Source organism: Lithobates pipiens, unplaced genomic scaffold (assembly GCF_037356315.1).
Source record: "Lithobates pipiens isolate NorthernLeopardFrog02 unplaced genomic scaffold, aLitPip1_a1.2 Scaffold_30, whole genome shotgun sequence".
NCBI lineage: Eukaryota > Metazoa > Chordata > Amphibia > Anura > Ranidae > Lithobates > Lithobates pipiens.
In genome coordinates this window covers 33,098,720-33,116,689 of record NW_027507791.1, presented here as the reverse complement: position 1 = coordinate 33,116,689, position 17,970 = coordinate 33,098,720, and the positions used below count along the sequence as shown (strand labels likewise).

The 17,970-nt window shown below is 44.4% G+C and overlaps 1 protein-coding gene across 1 annotated transcript in view; it reads right to left on the bottom strand.

The window, feature by feature from the left end:
* Window positions 1-505: 505 nt before the first annotated feature.
* The window catches only part of RNF115 (ring finger protein 115), a 26,488-nt gene continuing 9,023 nt past the window's right edge, over window positions 506-17,970 (bottom strand). The window contains exons 3-8 of the mRNA XM_077463983.1: window positions 16,710-16,918; window positions 14,710-14,781; window positions 8,823-8,895; window positions 7,302-7,395; window positions 5,765-5,880; window positions 506-1,490 (exon numbers count right to left, since the gene is read on the bottom strand). Of these exons, the coding sequence (XP_077320109.1) occupies window positions 1,359-1,490; window positions 5,765-5,880; window positions 7,302-7,395; window positions 8,823-8,895; window positions 14,710-14,781; window positions 16,710-16,894 (672 nt within the window). The 5' untranslated portion in view covers window positions 16,895-16,918 and the 3' untranslated portion in view covers window positions 506-1,358. The remainder of the gene's footprint in view (window positions 1,491-5,764; window positions 5,881-7,301; window positions 7,396-8,822; window positions 8,896-14,709; window positions 14,782-16,709; window positions 16,919-17,970) is intronic.

Genomic DNA, 17,970 nt, shown 5'->3' with positions numbered 1-17,970 from the left:
AGAGACTGAGAGCATCATGTGGTGGACAACAGGCACTGGAGGGGGCATCTTTGGATTGAATCAACTGAGGGCATCTTGTGGTGGACAACAGGTACAGCAGGGGGGCAGTGAAGAGACTGAGGGCATGATATGGTGGACAACAGGTACTGCACGGGGGCTGCTTTGGATTGAAGAGACCGAGTACATCTTGTGGTGGACAACAGGTACTGCAGGGGGCAGCTTTGGATTGAATCAACTGAGGGCATCTTGTGGCGGACAATAGGCACTGTGGGGGGGGGGGGGGGGGGCAGTGAAGAGACTGAGGGCATCATGTGGTAGACAACAGGTACTGCAGGGGGCAGCGTTGGATTGAAGGGAGCCATTTTGTCCCCCTCCCCCCAAAAAAAAAAAAACGCACCCAAACTTTTCAATACAAGGTGCTTATGGGCATTGCTTTTGGTACATGGAACCAATCTATTGAGGAAGGGCCACCATGGAGAACAAACACACATAAAACTCTCAGCGGTTCTGGGTATATGAACAAATTTATGTTAACTTTACAAATATTTAATAGTATATATGGTCATTAGACCTGTTTTTTTTTTGTTTCGTTTTTTTTTTTTAGACCCCCTTTCATTGTGTGCCCCACGCCCAGCCAAAAAGGGGAACTAAAAGGAGGGAAAAATCAGGAGGGGACAAGAAGGTCAAATTATGTGCAAAAATGAAAAAAAAACAAAAAACAAAAAAACCCCCCCAAGGATCTCAATATTCAAGTCCTGATAGGAGAGCGGTGAGATGTCACAAGGAGGGGGGGGGGGGGGGGAATTGTCCAGTCACAAGGCGAGTCTAAAAGAATTCATCCCCTTCCGAATATTACAATGAGAAGGTCACATGACCCACCCCCGCCCCGGAAGGACAACCTACTGCAAACGGTGTGGCTCTGTTGGGTCTCCCTGGCGTGCACACAGCCCCCCCCACTGAACCCGGATTTTTTTTTTTTGCGAACCTGGACGAGTGGGGGGGGAACTGCTGGGAGTCCAGAAACCTAAAAAAAATCTCCACTTTGAACAGGGACTTGGTCGCTGCTCATACAGCAAACTAAAAAAAAAAAAAAAAAAAAAAAAAAAAGAAGGAGGAGTTCACATTTTTTTTCTCTGGAGCCAAGCAGCACTTCCTTCCTTGGAGGAGGGTCCCCCTTTCATTTTTCGGCGGGTTGCAGAATCTGGAAGGTTGGCGAAAAATAGTGATGGTTTGTGGCAACGTCTAGGGTCTTCCAGGGAACCCCCTTTTTCCCCCAAAAGCCTTTCTGGACTGACCTCGTATGCTGTACACGCCGCCAGGAATGGGTTTTTTTTTTTTTTTTTTCCGAGGGGGGCCCTTTAGTAGGTCCATTGGTCATGTGAATGGCTGTCGCTGCTGTAGCTGTTGCTGTCGGAGGACCCGGAGCTGGGAGAAGGGCGGGTCGAGTCCTCGCCATTTAAACTCTTTCGGCAGACGGGACATGTGTCATGCTAAAGGGGGAGGAGAAAGGAAAAATAAATAAAAAGTTTTTTTTTTTTTTTTTTTTTTTTTACTTTTTCTCTTCCTTGCAACCAAGGCAACAGTACTCAAATCTGTAGCCAGCTTTCCCATATCTGCCCCAACTTCTGCTTCCCTGTCAATCGATGAAGTCTTACAGGCAGCCTGTGTCTTGGGGGTAACGGCCTCTCAGTTTACTGCAGTAATGACCTTATCCTTAGTGGGCATGCTGGAGGGGGGAGGGGACAGCATTCCTCATAACAATGGGCGGAGCTTCACTTTAGCGTAATCATGTGCTTTACTCATACAGGATGAGGAGGCAGTAAAGAGAACCTGTGCTTTGCCCTCTATGGTTATGTTATTTCCAAGACAAAGCATTTTGAAGGAGGGGCATACATTGAAGGGGAAAAAGTATGTGATCCCCTGCTGATTTTATACGTTTGCCCATTGACAAAGAAACGATCAGTCTATAATTTTATTGGTCGGTTTATTATAACAGTGAGAGAATAACAAACACAATATCCAGAAAAACGCATTTCAAAAAAATTATAAAATTGATTTGCATTTTAATGAGTGAAATAAGTATTTGATCCCCGATCAATCAGCGAGATTTCTGGCTCCCAGGCGTCTTCTATACAAGTAACAAGCTGAGATTAGGAGCACTCTCTTAAAAGGGAGTGCTCCTAATCTCAGCTTGTTACCTGTATAAAAGACACCTGTCCACAGAAGCAATCAGATTCTGATCTCTCCACCACGGCCAAGACCAAAGAGCTGTCCCAGGATGTCGGGGAGAAGATTGTAGATCTACACAAGGCTGGAATGGGCTACAAGACCATCGCCAAGCAGCTTGGTGAGAGGGTGACACCAGTTGGTGTAATTGACCGATATTTTGTGTTTCTTTTATTGGCGAACAGTCTCCCTCGGTCTGGGGCTCCATGGAAGATCTCACCTCGTGGAGGTTCAATGATCATGAGAACAGTGAGGAATCCGCCCAGAACTACACGGGAGAATCTTCTTAGGTGGGACCATAGTCACCAAGAAGACAATCGGTAACACACTACACCGCGAAGGACTGAAATTCTGCTCAGGAAAGCCCATGTATAGGACTGTCTGAAGTCTAATGAACATCTGAATGATTCAGAGGAGAACTGGGTGAAAGTGTTGTGGTCAGAGGAGACCAAAATCAAGCTCTTTGGCATTAACTCAACTCACTGTGTTTGGAGGAGGAGGAGGAGGAATGCTGTCTATGACCCCCAAGAACACCATCCCCACCGTCCAACATGGAAAACCTATGACCCCCAAGAACACCATCCCCAACATCCAACATGGAGGACCTAGGACCCCCAAGAACACCATCCCCCACCGTCCAACATGGAAAACCTATGACCCCCAAGAACACCATCCCCACCGTCCAACATGGAAAACCTATGACCCCCAAGAACACCATCCCAACATGGAGGACCTATGACCCCCAAGAACACCATCCCCCACCGTCCAATATGGAGGACCTTTAGACCCCTAAGAACACCATCCCCCACCGTCCAACATGGAAAACCTATGACCCCCAAGAACACCATCCCCACCATCCAACATGGAGGACCTAGGACCCCCCAAGAACACCATCCCCACCGTCCAACATGGAGGACCTAGGACCCCCCAAGAACACCATCCCCCACCGTCCAACATGGAGGACCTATGACCCCCAAGAACACCATCCCCACTGGACAACATGGAGGACCTATGACCCCCAAGAACACCATCCCCACCATCCAACATGGAGGACCTATGACCCCCATGAACACCATCCCCACCATCCAACATGGAGGACCTATGACCCCCAAGAACACCATCCCCACCGTCCAACATGGAAAACCTATGACCCCCAAGAACACCATCCCCACCGTCCAACATGGAGGACCTATGACCCCCAAGAACACTATCCCCAACATCCAACATGGAGGACCTAGGACCCCCAAGAACACCATCCCCCACCGTCCAACATGGAAAACCTATGACCCCCAAGAACACCATCCCCACCGTCCAACATGGAAAACCTATGACCCCCAAGAACACCATCCCAACATGGAGGACCTATGACCCCCAAGAACACCATCCCCCACCGTCCAATATGGAGGACCTTTAGACCCCTAAGAACACCATCCCCCACCGTCCAACATGGAAAACCTATGACCCCCAAGAACACCATCCCCACCATCCAACATGGAGGACCTAGGACCCCCCAAGAACACCATCCCCACCGTCCAACATGGAGGACCTAGGACCCCCCAAGAACACCATCCCCCACCGTCCAACATGGAGGACCTATGACCCCCAAGAACACCATCCCCACTGGACAACATGGAGGACCTATGACCCCCAAGAACACCATCCCCACCATCCAACATGGAGGACCTATGACCCCCATGAACACCATCCCCACCATCCAACATGGAGGACCTATGACCCCCAAGAACACCATCCCCACCGTCCAACATGGAAAACCTATGACCCCCAAGAACACCATCCCCACCGTCCAACATGGAGGACCTATGACCCCCAAGAACACTATCCCCACCGTCCAACATGGAAAACCTATGACCCCCAAGGACACCATCCCCCACCGTCCAACATGGAGGACCTATGACCCCCCAAGAACACCATCCCCACCGTCCAACATGGAGGACCTAGGACCCCCCAAGAACACCATGCCCACCGTCCAACATGGAGGACCTAGGACCCCCAAGAACACCATCCCCCACCATCCAACATGTAAAACCTATGACCCCCAAGAACACCATCCCCCACCGTCCAACATGGAGGACCTATGACCCCCAAGAACACCATCCCCACCATCCAACATGGAGGACCTATGACCCCCAAGAACACCATCCCCACCATCCAACATGGAGGACCTATGACCCCCATGAACACCATCCCCACCATCCAACATGGAGGACCTATGACCCCCCAAGAACACCATCCCCACCGTCCAACATGGAAAACCTATGACCCCCAAGAACACCATCCCCACCGTCCAACATGGAGGACCTATGACCCCCAAGAACACTATCCCCACCGTCCAACATGGAAAACCTATGACCCCCAAGGACACCATCCCCCACCGTCCAACATGGAGGCCCTATGACCCCCAAGAACACCATCCCCACCATCCAACATGGAGGACCTATGACCCCCAAGAACACCATCCCCATCATCCAACATGGAGGCCCTATGACCCCCAAGAACACCATCCCCACCGTCCAACATGGAAAACCTATGACCCCCAAGAACACCATCCCCCACCGTCCAACATGGAGGTGGAAACATTATGCTTTGAGGGCATTTTTCTGCTAAGGGGGCAGGATAACTTCACCGCATCAAAGGGACGATGGACGGGGCCATGTACCATCAAATCATGAGTGAGAACCTCCTTCCCTCAGCCAGGGCATTGAAAAAATGGGTCGTAGATGGGTCTTCCAGCATGACAATGACCCAAAACACACGGCCAAGGCCACAAAGGAGTGGCTCAAGGAGAAAAACACATTAAGGTCCTGTAGTGGCCTAGCCAGTCTCCAGACCTTAATCCCATAGAAGTATATGTGGAGGGGAGCTGAAGGTTCGAGTTAGCAAACGTCAGCCTTGAAACCTTCATGACTTGGAGAGGATCCTCAAAGAGGACAAAATCCCTCCTGAGATGTGTGCAAACCCAGTGGCCAACTCCAAGAAATGTCCGACCTCTGCGATCGCCAACAAGGGTTTTGCCACCAAGTCATGTTTTGCGAAGGGGTCAAAGACTTATTTCACTCATTAAAAATGCCAATCAATTTATAACTTTTTTGAAATACGTTTTGCTGGATATTTTTGTTGTTATTCTCTCACTGTTATAATAAACCGACCAATAAAATTATAGACTGATCCTTTCTTTATCAGTGAGCAAATGTACAAAATCCGCAGGGGATCAAATATTCATAGCTGGGTATATTACACAGATATGGTCCCTACTATGTCCTTTTTAAAAATTTTGTACAATAAACTTTTTTATTTTATTCATTTTATTGTATTTTTTTTTCTCTTTTGTTGGCTTCACTCACTCCCTGTATGTCCCTCCTACAGTCCCTTTGCTACAAAATAGTTTGTGTTTTATAGATATTGGTGGGATATGGGAATATAAACATGGATCCCCCTTCATTTATCCAATGGCGTCATTGCAACCCTTTCCTGAGCAGATGGTAAGAAAGCCGTTAGGACAAAAAATGGAGGGACTTACCATCTCCAGCCAAGGCACGATACAGTCTCCATGGAAGAAGTGATTGCAGGGCAGCTGCCGTACCTGTTCCGATACCGTGTAATCGTCTTTACACACCGGACACTCCAGACCCATGTCTGCAACATAAAGAAAGATTGATCGGGGGGGGGGAGAAGGCAAAGCCACCAGATGTTCTCTATACCTCTTAACGTCATTTCTGTCACAAACCGTTACTATCTCAGAATATGGAGTCTGTCTCCTGTAAAGTGAGACCTTCCTGCTCAGTGGTGGTTTCAGGCGGTTGGAGGACGTGACCTCAGGCATTATCTCAGGCGGTTTGGAGGACGTTATCTCAGGCGGTTTGGAGGACGTTATCTCAGGCGGTTTGGAGGACGTTATCTCAGGCGGTTTGGAGGACGTTATCTCAGGCGGTTTGGAGGACGTTATCTCAGGCGGTTTGGAGGACGTTATCTCAGGCGGTTTGGAGGACGTTATCTCAGGCGGTTTGGAGGACGTTATCTCAGGCGGTTTGGAGGACGTTATCTCAGGCGGTTTGGAGGACGTTATCTCAGGCGGTTTGGAGGACGTTATCTCAGGCGGTTTGGAGGACGTTATCTCAGGCGGTTTGGAGGACGTTATCTCAGGCGGTTTGGAGGACGTTATCTCAGGCGGTTTGGAGGACGTTATCTCAGGCGGTTTGGAGGACGTTATCTCAGGCGGTTTGGAGGACGTTATCTCAGGCGGTTTGGAGGACGTTATCTCAGGCGGTTTGGAGGACGTTATCTCAGGCGGTTTGGAGGACGTTATCTCAGGCGGTTTGGAGGACGTTATCTCAGGCGGTTTGGAGGACGTTATCTCAGGCGGTTTGGAGGACGTTATCTCAGGCGGTTTGGAGGACGTTATCTCAGGCGGTTTGGAGGACGTTACCTCAGGCGGTTTGGAGGACGTTACCTCAGGCGGTTTGGAGGACGTTACCTCAGGCGGTTTGGAGGACGTTACCTCAGGCCGTTGGAGGACATTATCTCAGGCGGTTGGAGGACATTATCTCAGGCGGTTGGAGGACATTATCTCAGGCGGTTGGAGGACATTATCTCAGGCGGTTGGAGGACATTATCTCAGGCGGTTGGAGGACATTATCTCAGGCGGTTGGAGGACATTATTTCAGGCGGTTTGGAGGACATTATCTCAGGCGGTTGGAGGACATTATCTCAGGCGGTTTGGAGGACATTATTTCAGGCGGTTGGAGGACATTATCTCAGGCGGTTGGAGGACATTATCTCAGGCGGTTGGAGGACATTATCTCAGGCGGTTGGAGGACATTATCTCAGGCGGTTGGAGGACGTTATCTCAGGCGGTTTGGAGGACGTTATCTCAGGCGGTTGGAGGACATTATCTCAGGCGGTTGGAGGACATTATCTCAGGCGGTTGGAGGACATTATCTCAGGCGGTTGGAGGACATTATCTCAGGCGGTTTGGAGGACATTATCTCAGGAGGTTGGAGGACATTTCCTGTGTTGTGCTAAGAAAAGAGAAGAAAAGGGGGATGCTGGACACTCACCCACTTGCTCCTGTGTGACTGTGACAGTTGGGAGGGAGGAGATTTTCTCTTTGTCGGCAGGAGGGGGTCCAGTGTTTTCTAACTGGCCCAGGAGCTGTGAGAGAGAGAAGACTCTGTTAAGGGTAACTTATTAGATGTAATCATGACCCATCAAGGCCTATAGTAGGGGTAACCACCTACACATGTGCAGGTGATCACCCATGGTGTGGTGTGCTTCACCGAGTGCCACTGAATTACCTGCCTGGCAAACTGCCAGTCCATAAATAATAACGAGATCAATCAACAATATAGTCAAAATGTATAATATCATCTGTACTCCTCCCCTTTACATACTGCCTGCCATCATGCCACCCACACTCCTCTCCTGGACATACTGCCCCCCCTGCGATACATCCTGCACTCCCTTCCTGGACATACTGCCCCCCCTGTGATACCTCCTGCACTCCCCTCCTAGGCATACTACCCCCCTGTGATACGTCCTGCACTCCTTTCCTGGACATACTACCCCCTGTGATATGTCCTGCACTCCTCTCCTGGACATACTGCTCCCCCTGTGATATGTCCTGCACTCCTCTCCTGGACATACTACCCCCCTGTGATATGTCCTGCACTCCTCTCCTAGGCATACTACCCCCCTGTGATACCTCCTGCACTCCTCTCCTGGACATACTACCCCCCTGTGCTATTTCATGCACTCCTCTCCTGGACATACTGTTCCCCCTGTGATATGTCCTGCACTCCTCTCCTGGACATACTACCCCCCTGTGATATGTCCTGCACTCCTCTCCTGGACATACTACCCCCCTGTGATATGTCCTGCACTCCTCTCCTAGGCATACTACCCCCCTGTGATACCTCCTGCACTCCTCTCCTGGACATACTACCCCCCTGTGCCATCTCATGCACTCCTCTCCTGGACATACTACCCCCCCTGTGCCATTTCATGCACTCCTCTCCTGGACATACTACCCCCCTGCGATACCTCCTGATCCAGTGACTGATAAAAGAGACTTCACTATACTCAAATGATCATGTCTGGTTTTGGTCTTCGACACAAACATTTTCTAGATGAGTCACTCACTATACTTCCTCCTATCAGAGGGCAAGGTCAGCTGATTATTCAGAAAATACGCAATCTAAGTACTCATGCGTTAAAATATTACGCACAACCCCCCCCCCCCGACCCCCTCACCCAATAACTGCTGTGTCAAGGAAGGTGACAACACCTCTCAAAGCTTACAGTTCTACTGACACTGTGGCACTGCCCCGCCTCCTCTATGGGCTACATGGGTCACGCCCACCTTGAACTCTCTTCCTTTTTAGCACTCCCCCCCCCACTGCAAGCCTCGCTTCGATTTTCAGACAATGTCCGGTAACTATAGGTAGGGAGCGGTCACTGGCTAAAGTGAGCAATCGTTTCATAATTTTAAAGGGAATCCAAAATGAATCCCTATGACGGTTTATTATACATGGAAAACTTTTTTTCCCCCTAGATTTAATATTTTTTTTTCGTCTTTTTACCTGCGTGACGATGGAGTCCAGTCCACTCTGTCCCCAGGCGTAGTCCCCGGGGTTTGAATGCAGCATTCCGCTCCTTGGGACAAAACCAAAAAAAACTTTATTTATGTGTGACACAGACAAGGATCGCAGCCGTCCAATCAAATTTCACTGCAGGAGACAAGACTCCCCCATACAGTGCCGCCGGCGCTCCTCCTCCAACACACACAAGTCGCCTACAGACCGCCATGAGGGAGGAAGTGTCCGTACGCCTGGAAAGTCCCCTCATTCATTGGTTCTACCAAATATCTGACCAATCTCTGCTCATGGAAAATAAAAAATCATCAACACAGACAGTTCCTTTTAAGCTGCAACTCCATGCAAACAGGTAAACACGTGTATGTAACATACACTCACCGGCCACTTTATTAAGTCCTCCTTGCTAGTAGCGGGTTGGACCCCCTTTATCAGGTCCTCCTTGCTAGTAGCGGGTTGGACCCCCTTTATTAGGTCCTCATTGCTAGTAGCGGGTTGGACCCCCTTTATTAGGTCCTCATTGCTAGTAGCGGGTTGGACCCCCTTTATCAGGTCCTCCTTGCTAGTAGCGGGTTGGACCCCCTTTATTAGGTCCTCCTTGCTAGTAGCGGGTTGGACCCCCTTTATCAGGTCCTCCTTGCTAGTAGCGGGTTGGACCCCCTTTATCAGGTCCTCCTTGCTAGTAGCGGGTTGGACCCCCTTTATTAGGTCCTCCTTGCTAGTAGCGGGTTGGACCCCCTTTATCAGGTCCTCCTTGCTAGTAGCGGGTTGGACCCCCTTTATTAGGTCCTCCTTGCTAGTAGCGGGTTGGACCCCCTTTATTAGGTCCTCCTTGCTAGTAGCGGGTTGGACCCCCTTTATTAGGTCCTCCTTGCTAGTAGCGGGTTGTACCCCCTTTATTAGGTCCTCCTTGCTAGTAGCGGGTTGTACCCCCTTTATTAGGTCCTCCTTCCTAGTAGTGGGTTGGACCCCCTTTATTAGACCCTCCTTGCTAGTAGCGGGTTGGAGCCCCTTTATTAGACCCTCCTTGCTAGTAGCGGGTTGGACCCCCTTTATTAGGTCCTCCTTGCTAGTAGCGGGTTGGACCCCCTTTATCAGGTCCACCTTGCCAATAGTGGGTTTGACCCCCTTTATTAGGTCCCACTTGTTAGTATTGGGTTGGACCCCCTTTATTAGGTCCTCCTTGCTAGTAGCGGGTTGTACCCCCTTTATTAGGTCCTCCTTCCTAGTAGTGGGTTGGACCCCCTTTATTAGACCCTCCTTGCTAGTAGCGGGTTGGACCCCCTTTATTAGGTCCTCCTTCCTAGTAGCGGGTTGGACCCCCTTTATCAGGTCCTCCTTGCTAGTAGCGGGTTGGACCCCCTTTATCAGGTCCACCTTGCCAATAGTGGGTTTGACCCCCTTAATTAGGTCCCACTTGTTAGTATTGGGTTGGACCCCCTTTATTAGGTCCCACTTGCTAGTACCGGGTTGGACCCCCTTTATTAGGCCCCCCTTGCTAGTCTAGGTCTCTGTCATCCTGCTTTCTCTTCCCATCAGCATGCTCCTTGCACTTAAGCACACCTTTAATTACTTATGGGTGGCTTCAATAGTCTGTGCTGCTTCTTCCTTGCAAAGTCTGAGCTCTGCTGTACAGGGATCACATGAGACTGACACAAGGTTGCATTAAGAAATGTACACTGCTAGCAATTAAAAATACATTGGATTGATGTAATGAGGGACAATTGTACAAAATGTGTCCCCCTTTATATCTGCCTGTCCGGCTTTAACCCAAAGATGGTGCCAAAAAGCTTTGGCTGGAGTTCCAATTTAGGAAAGCGTTTGCACCTAAAAGGGCTTACAGAAATTGAATGCATAGATAGAGAAAGAAAAAAGGAGGAGAGAGCGAGAAAGAAAGAAAAAAAAAGGAGGAGAGAGCGAGAAAGAAAGAAAAAAAAAAAAGAGGAGAGCGAGAAAGAAAGAAAAAAAGGAGGAGAGAGCGAGAAAGAAAGAAAAAAAAAAAAGAGGAGAGCGAGAAAGAAAGAAAAAAAAGGAGGAGAGCGAGAAAAAGATGAGAGAAAAAGAAAGAAAAGAGAGAGAAAAAGAAAGAAAAGAGAGAGAGAGAAAAAGAAAAGAGAAAGAGAAAGGAGAAAAGAGAGAAAGAGAAGAGAAAAAAAGAAGAGAGAAGAGTAAGAGAGAAAAGAAAGAAAGAAAGAAAGAAAGAGAAAAGAAAGAAGAGAGAAGAGAAAAGAAAGAAGAGAGAAGAGAAAAGAAAGAAAGGAGAAAGAAAGGAGAAAGAAAGGAGAAAGAAAGGAGAAAGAAAGGAGAAAGAAAGGAGAAAGAAAGGAGAAAGAAAGGAGAAAGAAAGGAGAAAAGAGAAAGAAAGCAAGAGAAAAAGCAAGAGAAAAAAGAAAGGAGAAAGAGAAAGAAAGGAGAAAAGAGTAAGCAAGAGATAAAGAAAGAGAAAGAAAGAAGAGAGAAGGAAAAAAAAAAAAAAGAAAAAAAAAAAGAGAAGAGTAAAAGTAAGAAAAGAAAAAGAAAGAAAGAAAGAGAGAAGAGAAGAGAAGAAAGAAAAAAAGCAAGAGAAAAAGAGAAGAGAAGAGTAAAAGAGGAAAGAAAGAAGGAAAGAAAGAAAGAAAAAAAGAAAGAAAATAAAAAAGAAAATAAAAAAGAAAAAGAAAAAAGAAAAGAAAAAAGAAAAGAAAAGAAAAGAAAAAAGAAAAGAAAAGAAAAGAAAAGAAAAGAAAAGAAAAGAAAAAGCTGACCACTCATATAAAACAAACTTGGACTAAATGGATGAATAAGAATAGACAGGTCCTCTTTAACCGGTTCCCGACCGGCTCACGTCTTTTTATGGGGCAGAATGGCATCACTGTGCGAAAACCAGTACGGGGTTCCCTTTAGGAGCAACCGAAGGGCGTGCACATGAGGGGGAGCCGATGCGGGTGGCCGGCGAGCAGCGAGCACAGCGATTTGTGGGTGTAAACCCAAAAATCCTTGTTCTGTCAGGGGAGAGGAGACATGTCGTTAGTTCCTACCAAGTAGGAACAACGATAGGTCTCTTCCCCAAGACAGTCCTATCCCCATACAGTTAGAACACACTGAGGGAACACACATTTAACCACTTGATCGCCCCCTGGTGTTAACCCCTTTTCTGCCAGTGACATTTATACAGTAATCGGTGACTATTTTTCGCACTGATCACTGTATGAATGCCAATTGTCCCAAAAATGTGTCAAAAGTCTCCGATCTGTCTGCCGCAATATCAAAGTCCCGCTAAAAATCACAGCTCGCTGCCATTACTAGTAAAAAAAATAATAAATAATAAAAATGCCAAAAGTAGTTTGTAGATGCTATAACTTTTGCGCAAACCAATCATTATACGCTTATTGCAATTTTTTTTCCCCCCAAAAATATGTAGAACAACACGTATCAGACTAAACTGAGGAAGACATTTTTTATTCATTTATTTTTTTATTTTTAAATTGGGGGATATTTATTATAGTAAAAAATATGTTTTTTTTTTCTAAAATTGTTGCTTTTTATAAAATAAAAACCGCAGAGGTGATCAAATACCACCAAAAGAAAGCTCTATTTGTGGGGGGAAAAAGGACTTCGATTTAAATTTGGGTACAGTGTCGCACAACTGCGCGATTGTCAGTTAAAGCGACACAAGTGCCGGAATCGCAAAAAAAAAAAAAAAAAAAAAAAACTGCTCTGGTCAGGAAAGGGGGGTAAAATCTTCCGAGGCTGAAGTGGTTAAGCCCAATCCCTGTGCCAAGTCTGAACAGGCAGCATAAAGAGGAGTCTAATATTAAATTACCGGGATTGGTAATCGGATCCCCTCCCCCCCCCCGGCTGTGTGATCAGCACCTGTGCGGAGTCCTATCGGCCAGCTGCACTCCGGAGACTTACTGAACCGGCAACGGCAAAACTAAAACCCGCCGGTGCATCACCATCACAACCTTTGATGGTCCAGTACTCCGCATTTTCATTTACTTTAGGAGTCATTTTTTATTTCGCTTTATTTTTTTTTATTTTTTTTTTTAAGGGCAATTACTTTTTTTTTTTTTTAAAGCTTGCTCTTCAATATTATTGCAGATTAGTAAAAAAAAAAAAATATATATATAATAATAATTATATATATATATACTATTTTTTTTTTTACTAATCTGCAATAATATTGAAGAGCAAGCTTTAAAAAAAAAAAAAAAAAAAAATATGCAATTGCACTTAAAAAAAAAATATATATATATATATTATATATATATATATATATATATATATATATATATATATATATATATATATACACATACATACATACATACATACATACATACACACACACACACACACACACACACACACACAAATAATTGCACCGACAGTCGTGCTCAAAAGTTTGCACACCCTGCCAGAAACTGCAAAATAATCATGCCAAAAAAAAAACAAAAAAAAAAAAAAAACAAAAAAAAAAAAAAAAACTGTCTTCTATGTAAGGATAGCAAATCGCATGAAGCCATTTATTATCACATTGTTTCTTTGGATCCTTTCTAAATCATAATGGGTTACAGAAATCCCCCAAATTGCCCTGATAAAAAGTTTACATACCCCGGGATGTTTGGCCTTGGTACAGACACAGAAGGTGGCGCACACAGGGTTAAAATGGAAGTTAAAATGTTAATTTCCCACATTTGTGGCTTTTTAACCGCTTCAGCCCCAGAAGATTTTAACCCCCCCTTTCCTGACCAGAGCACTTTTTGCGATTTGGCATTGCATTGATTTAACGGAAAATTGCGCGGTCGTGTGACGTGGCTCACAAACAAAATTGACGTCTTTTTTTTATCCACAGAGCTTTGTTTTGGTGGTATTTGATCACCTCTGCGGTTTTTATTTTTTGTGCTATCAACAAAAAAAAAAGGAGCGACAATTTTGAATTAAAAAAAAAAAACAAAACAAAAAAAAACGCATTATTTTTTACTTTTTTGCTATAATAAATATATCCCAAATATATATATAAAAAAAAAACATTTTTTTTCCTCAGTTTAGGCAGATACGTATTCTTCTATATATTTTTGGTAAACAATAAAAAAATAAATCGCAATAAGCCATTGATTGGTTTGCGTAAAAGTTATAGCGTTTACAAAATAGGGGATAGCTTTATGACATTTTTATTTATTTTTTTTAAATGGCAGCGATCAGTGATTTTTATCGTGACTGCGACATTATGGTGGACACATCGGACATTTTTGGGACCACTGTCATTTATACAGCAATCAGTGCTATACAAATGCACTAATTCCTGTGTAAACGACACTGGCAGTGAAGGGGTTAATCACTAGGTGGCAGTGTAGGGGGTTAAGCATGTCATAGGGGCATGTTGCTAACTGGGGGAGGGGGCGTGGCTGTGTTTTACACACCACTGATCTCTGCTCCAATCACAGGGAGCAGAGATCAGTGACACTGTTGCTAGGCAGAACAGGGAGATGCTTGTTTACTTTAGTATCTCCCTGTTCTTCCTCTCTGTGAGGCAATCGCGAGTATCCCCCGCGGAGATAGAGTCCGCGCGGCCCGACTCACGGAGCTTCCCGCGGGCGCGCGGCCCCGCCGCCTCTTAAAGGGCAACGTACAGGTACGCGATTCTGCCTGTATGTGCCCTTCTGACGACGTATATCGGGCGCGAGGCGGTCGGGAAGCGGTTAAATCACAATTAGTGTCTGTGTATAAATAGTCAATGACTTTGTTGGCTTCTCACTTGGATGCACCAAGCAAGCTAGACACTGACCCATGAGGGAGGTAGAAAAGAACAGTCAGAAGACCTGCGTAACAAGGTAATGGGGGTCGCTTTAAAAATAATTGCAGGATACACGAGTGTTGTAGGCGAGACACTTACCAGGAAAAGGGATGCGGTGACCCCGGTAAAGGTGGGTTGGCCAGGACTCCGGCGAAGATCTGCTGAATGATGCTGGAGGAAAGAAATTAGAATCTTCAATGCGTAGAATATTAAAAATGGAACTAAACCCCTCCCCCTATTGTTTTCTGCCTAGGAAGTCGCCATCTTGGCCTCTGTTTGATCTGCAACCATCACGGTCTGGTGCGTTTTTTGTAGCGTTTTTGATCCATTTCACATGCTTTTTTTTGTTCCTATTTTTTTTTTTCCCTCCACTGTACTGAGGTTCAGTGAGTGTTTGCGTTCCAATGCGTTTATGCATTTTACTCCTTTCCAGTACAGTCCAGTGCCGAAAAAAAATGCAGCATGGTCATACATAAAAAAAAAAAAAAGTAACGAACACCCTGGAATGGACCCCACTGGCGTGAACTTTACCATTGGGCCCCATATAATCTATTCATGTGAATTTAAAGCAGGAAAAAAAAAAAAAAAAGCAGAAAAAAAAAAAAAAAAAAAAAAAACACACAGGGCTGCATCTGGTGCCAGTTTACATCAGATGCAGTCCAATTAGTTATTTTTTTCCTGCATCAAAAAAAAAACCACATGAATAGAAGGTTATATGGGGTCCAAGGGAAAAGTTCACGCCAGTGCGATCCATTCCAGGGCATTCGTTAAAGAAAAAAAAAAAAAAAGTATGACCATGCTGCATTTTTTTCGGCACTGGACTGTACTGGAAAGGAGTAAAATGCATAAAAAAAAAAAATAAATAAATAAAAACACACGCACTTTTTTTTCAGGTTCAGTACAGTGGGAAAAAAATATTATAAATAAAAAAAAATTTACATTATATATATTCTCAAAAAAAAGGAAAAAATAAATAAAAATAGGGATAAAAATGCATCGAAAACGCACCAAAATGCTTAAAAAAAATAAAATAAAATAAAACCCACACACTGGACCCCAGTACAGTGAAGAACAATCGGGAAAAAAAAAAAGAAGAAGTAGTAAAAAAAAAAAAAAAAAAAAAAAAAACACAAAAAATAAAAATAAAGAGTCACAACAAAAAGGCAACAAAAAATGCACCAGAACACATCAAATATGCACTGGACCTGGGGTGTGAATGTTATAAATGCAGACTATATGCATCTTATGGTTGAATACTCTTGCTTTTGTATATGTAAAAATAAAAGAATAAAAAAAAAAATCAAATAAAAATAAAAATGCACTGGACCCGTCAATGAAACATTTAAAAAAAAAAAATACAAAAAAAAAAAAAAACAGCATCTGGAACGTATGAAAAAGGCAACAAAAAAGGTATTAAAAATTGATTTGGGGTGTGTTTTTATTGGTGTAAATCAGCCCTCAACTCTACTGGAACGGGGTAAAATGCTTTAAAAACGCACCAGAAAGCATGTCCTTATTTAATAGGTGAAGAAAAAAAAAAAAGGGGGGGGGGGGGGAGAGAAAAGAAATGCTTCAAAAATGCACAGGACCTCAATACAATGAAAGAAAAAAAATAAAAAAAGGAAGAAAAGAAAATAAATAAAAAAGTATCTGGAAACGCATCAAACACACAACAAAATTGCACTGGAACACACAAAAAAAAATGCATCCAGAACAGATCTGGAAAAAAATGCACCCGAATGCATAAAAAACGCGCATGCGTTTTGGAATGGATCTAGAGGGGTGCGTTTTTGTAGTGTGAATCGGCCTTCACCTGCACTGTAACGAGTTAATACGATTCAAAAATGGACCAAAAACGCACCGCAATGCACATATCCTTATTTAAAGTGAAGGGGGGAAAAAATGCACCGAAAACGCATCAAAAACATGCATGCAGAAACACATTGGGAAAAGATCTGGAGCGCGTTGCTGCGGTGTGGGATGAGATCGATACGCCGTACTGACGGGCGCGGTGAAATCCCGGAACGGCTTCGGGATGAAATCTACATACAAAGAAAGTTTTTTTTTTTTTTTTGCAGGTAATTTTGAAGCGGACTCACCCTTCGATGGCGGGGGAACGGTCGGGCCGGGAGCTGACCCGGGATCGGTACCTCGTCATGGGTTGCCTGGGAGGCCGGCGCGTCACCCGGATATCCGCTGGGGATTGGTGGCGCCGCTCGCCATCTCGGCCCTCTTGGTCCAGCGAGCTGCTGCTCAGGAAATGTCGGAAGTCGGGGAAGAACATGGTGTGGTCTAAATGGTCCCAAAGCTGAAGACAGAAACAAAAAGAATCAAATGTTATATGGAAGAAGTAATCATCCCGACAGCTCATAAACACCCCCCAGTCCTGGTTGTCTGCCAATGACATCACTTCCTGTTTTCAGGGTGACAACACCAAGCCACTTCCTTCACTATTATCAGCGGTGTTGTCAGCTTGCCTGGCTTGGAGTTGTCACCCTGAAACAGGAAGTGATGTCATTGACAGGATCTCCAAGGAAAAAAAGGACAGATTTGGGGTCATACACTTTACTCTGGTCACTTTTATGGCAGAGCTGTGACATTGCATTGCATTGACATCGTTGATCTTTAAACCATCATTTGAAAATGGAAAAAAAAAATGATATATGCATATATTTGTAACTACATTTCTAGCCAATGATGCAGCCCTTTGATATTGCACAATAATACTCTTTACCCCTCATTTGATACATTAAAACCCTTTACTTCCCTATTTTTCAAATCAATGACGTGTAGCCCCTTGACATTGCACAATGTTATTCTTTACCCCTCATTTGATTAAAAAAAAAAAAAATACATTTTTTTTTTGTATTTGTTCTTCTATATTAAAAAGGTTTCCATTCCCCTTTACTTCCATATTTCTCACCAATGATGGAGCTCTTTGACTTTGCACAATGTTACTCTTTAGCTCTCGTTTTATACAAAAAAAATAAATAAAAATTATATATATTTTTTCCTTTTTATTTTCTTTTTTTATATTTGAGGTTTCCACACCCTTTACTTGCCTATTTTTCAACGATGACGTGTAGCCCCTTGACATTGCACAATGTTATTCTTTATCCCTCATTTGATTTAAAAAAAAAAAAAAAAAGAGAGACTCTTATTTAAAGGTTTCCATTCTTTACTTCCCTATTGCTCACCAATAATGTAGCCCTTTGACATTGTGCAATGTTATTCTTTACATCTCATTTGCTATAATAATAATATATATATATATATATATATATATATATATATATATATATATATATATATATATATATATATATATATATATATATATATATATATATATATATATAT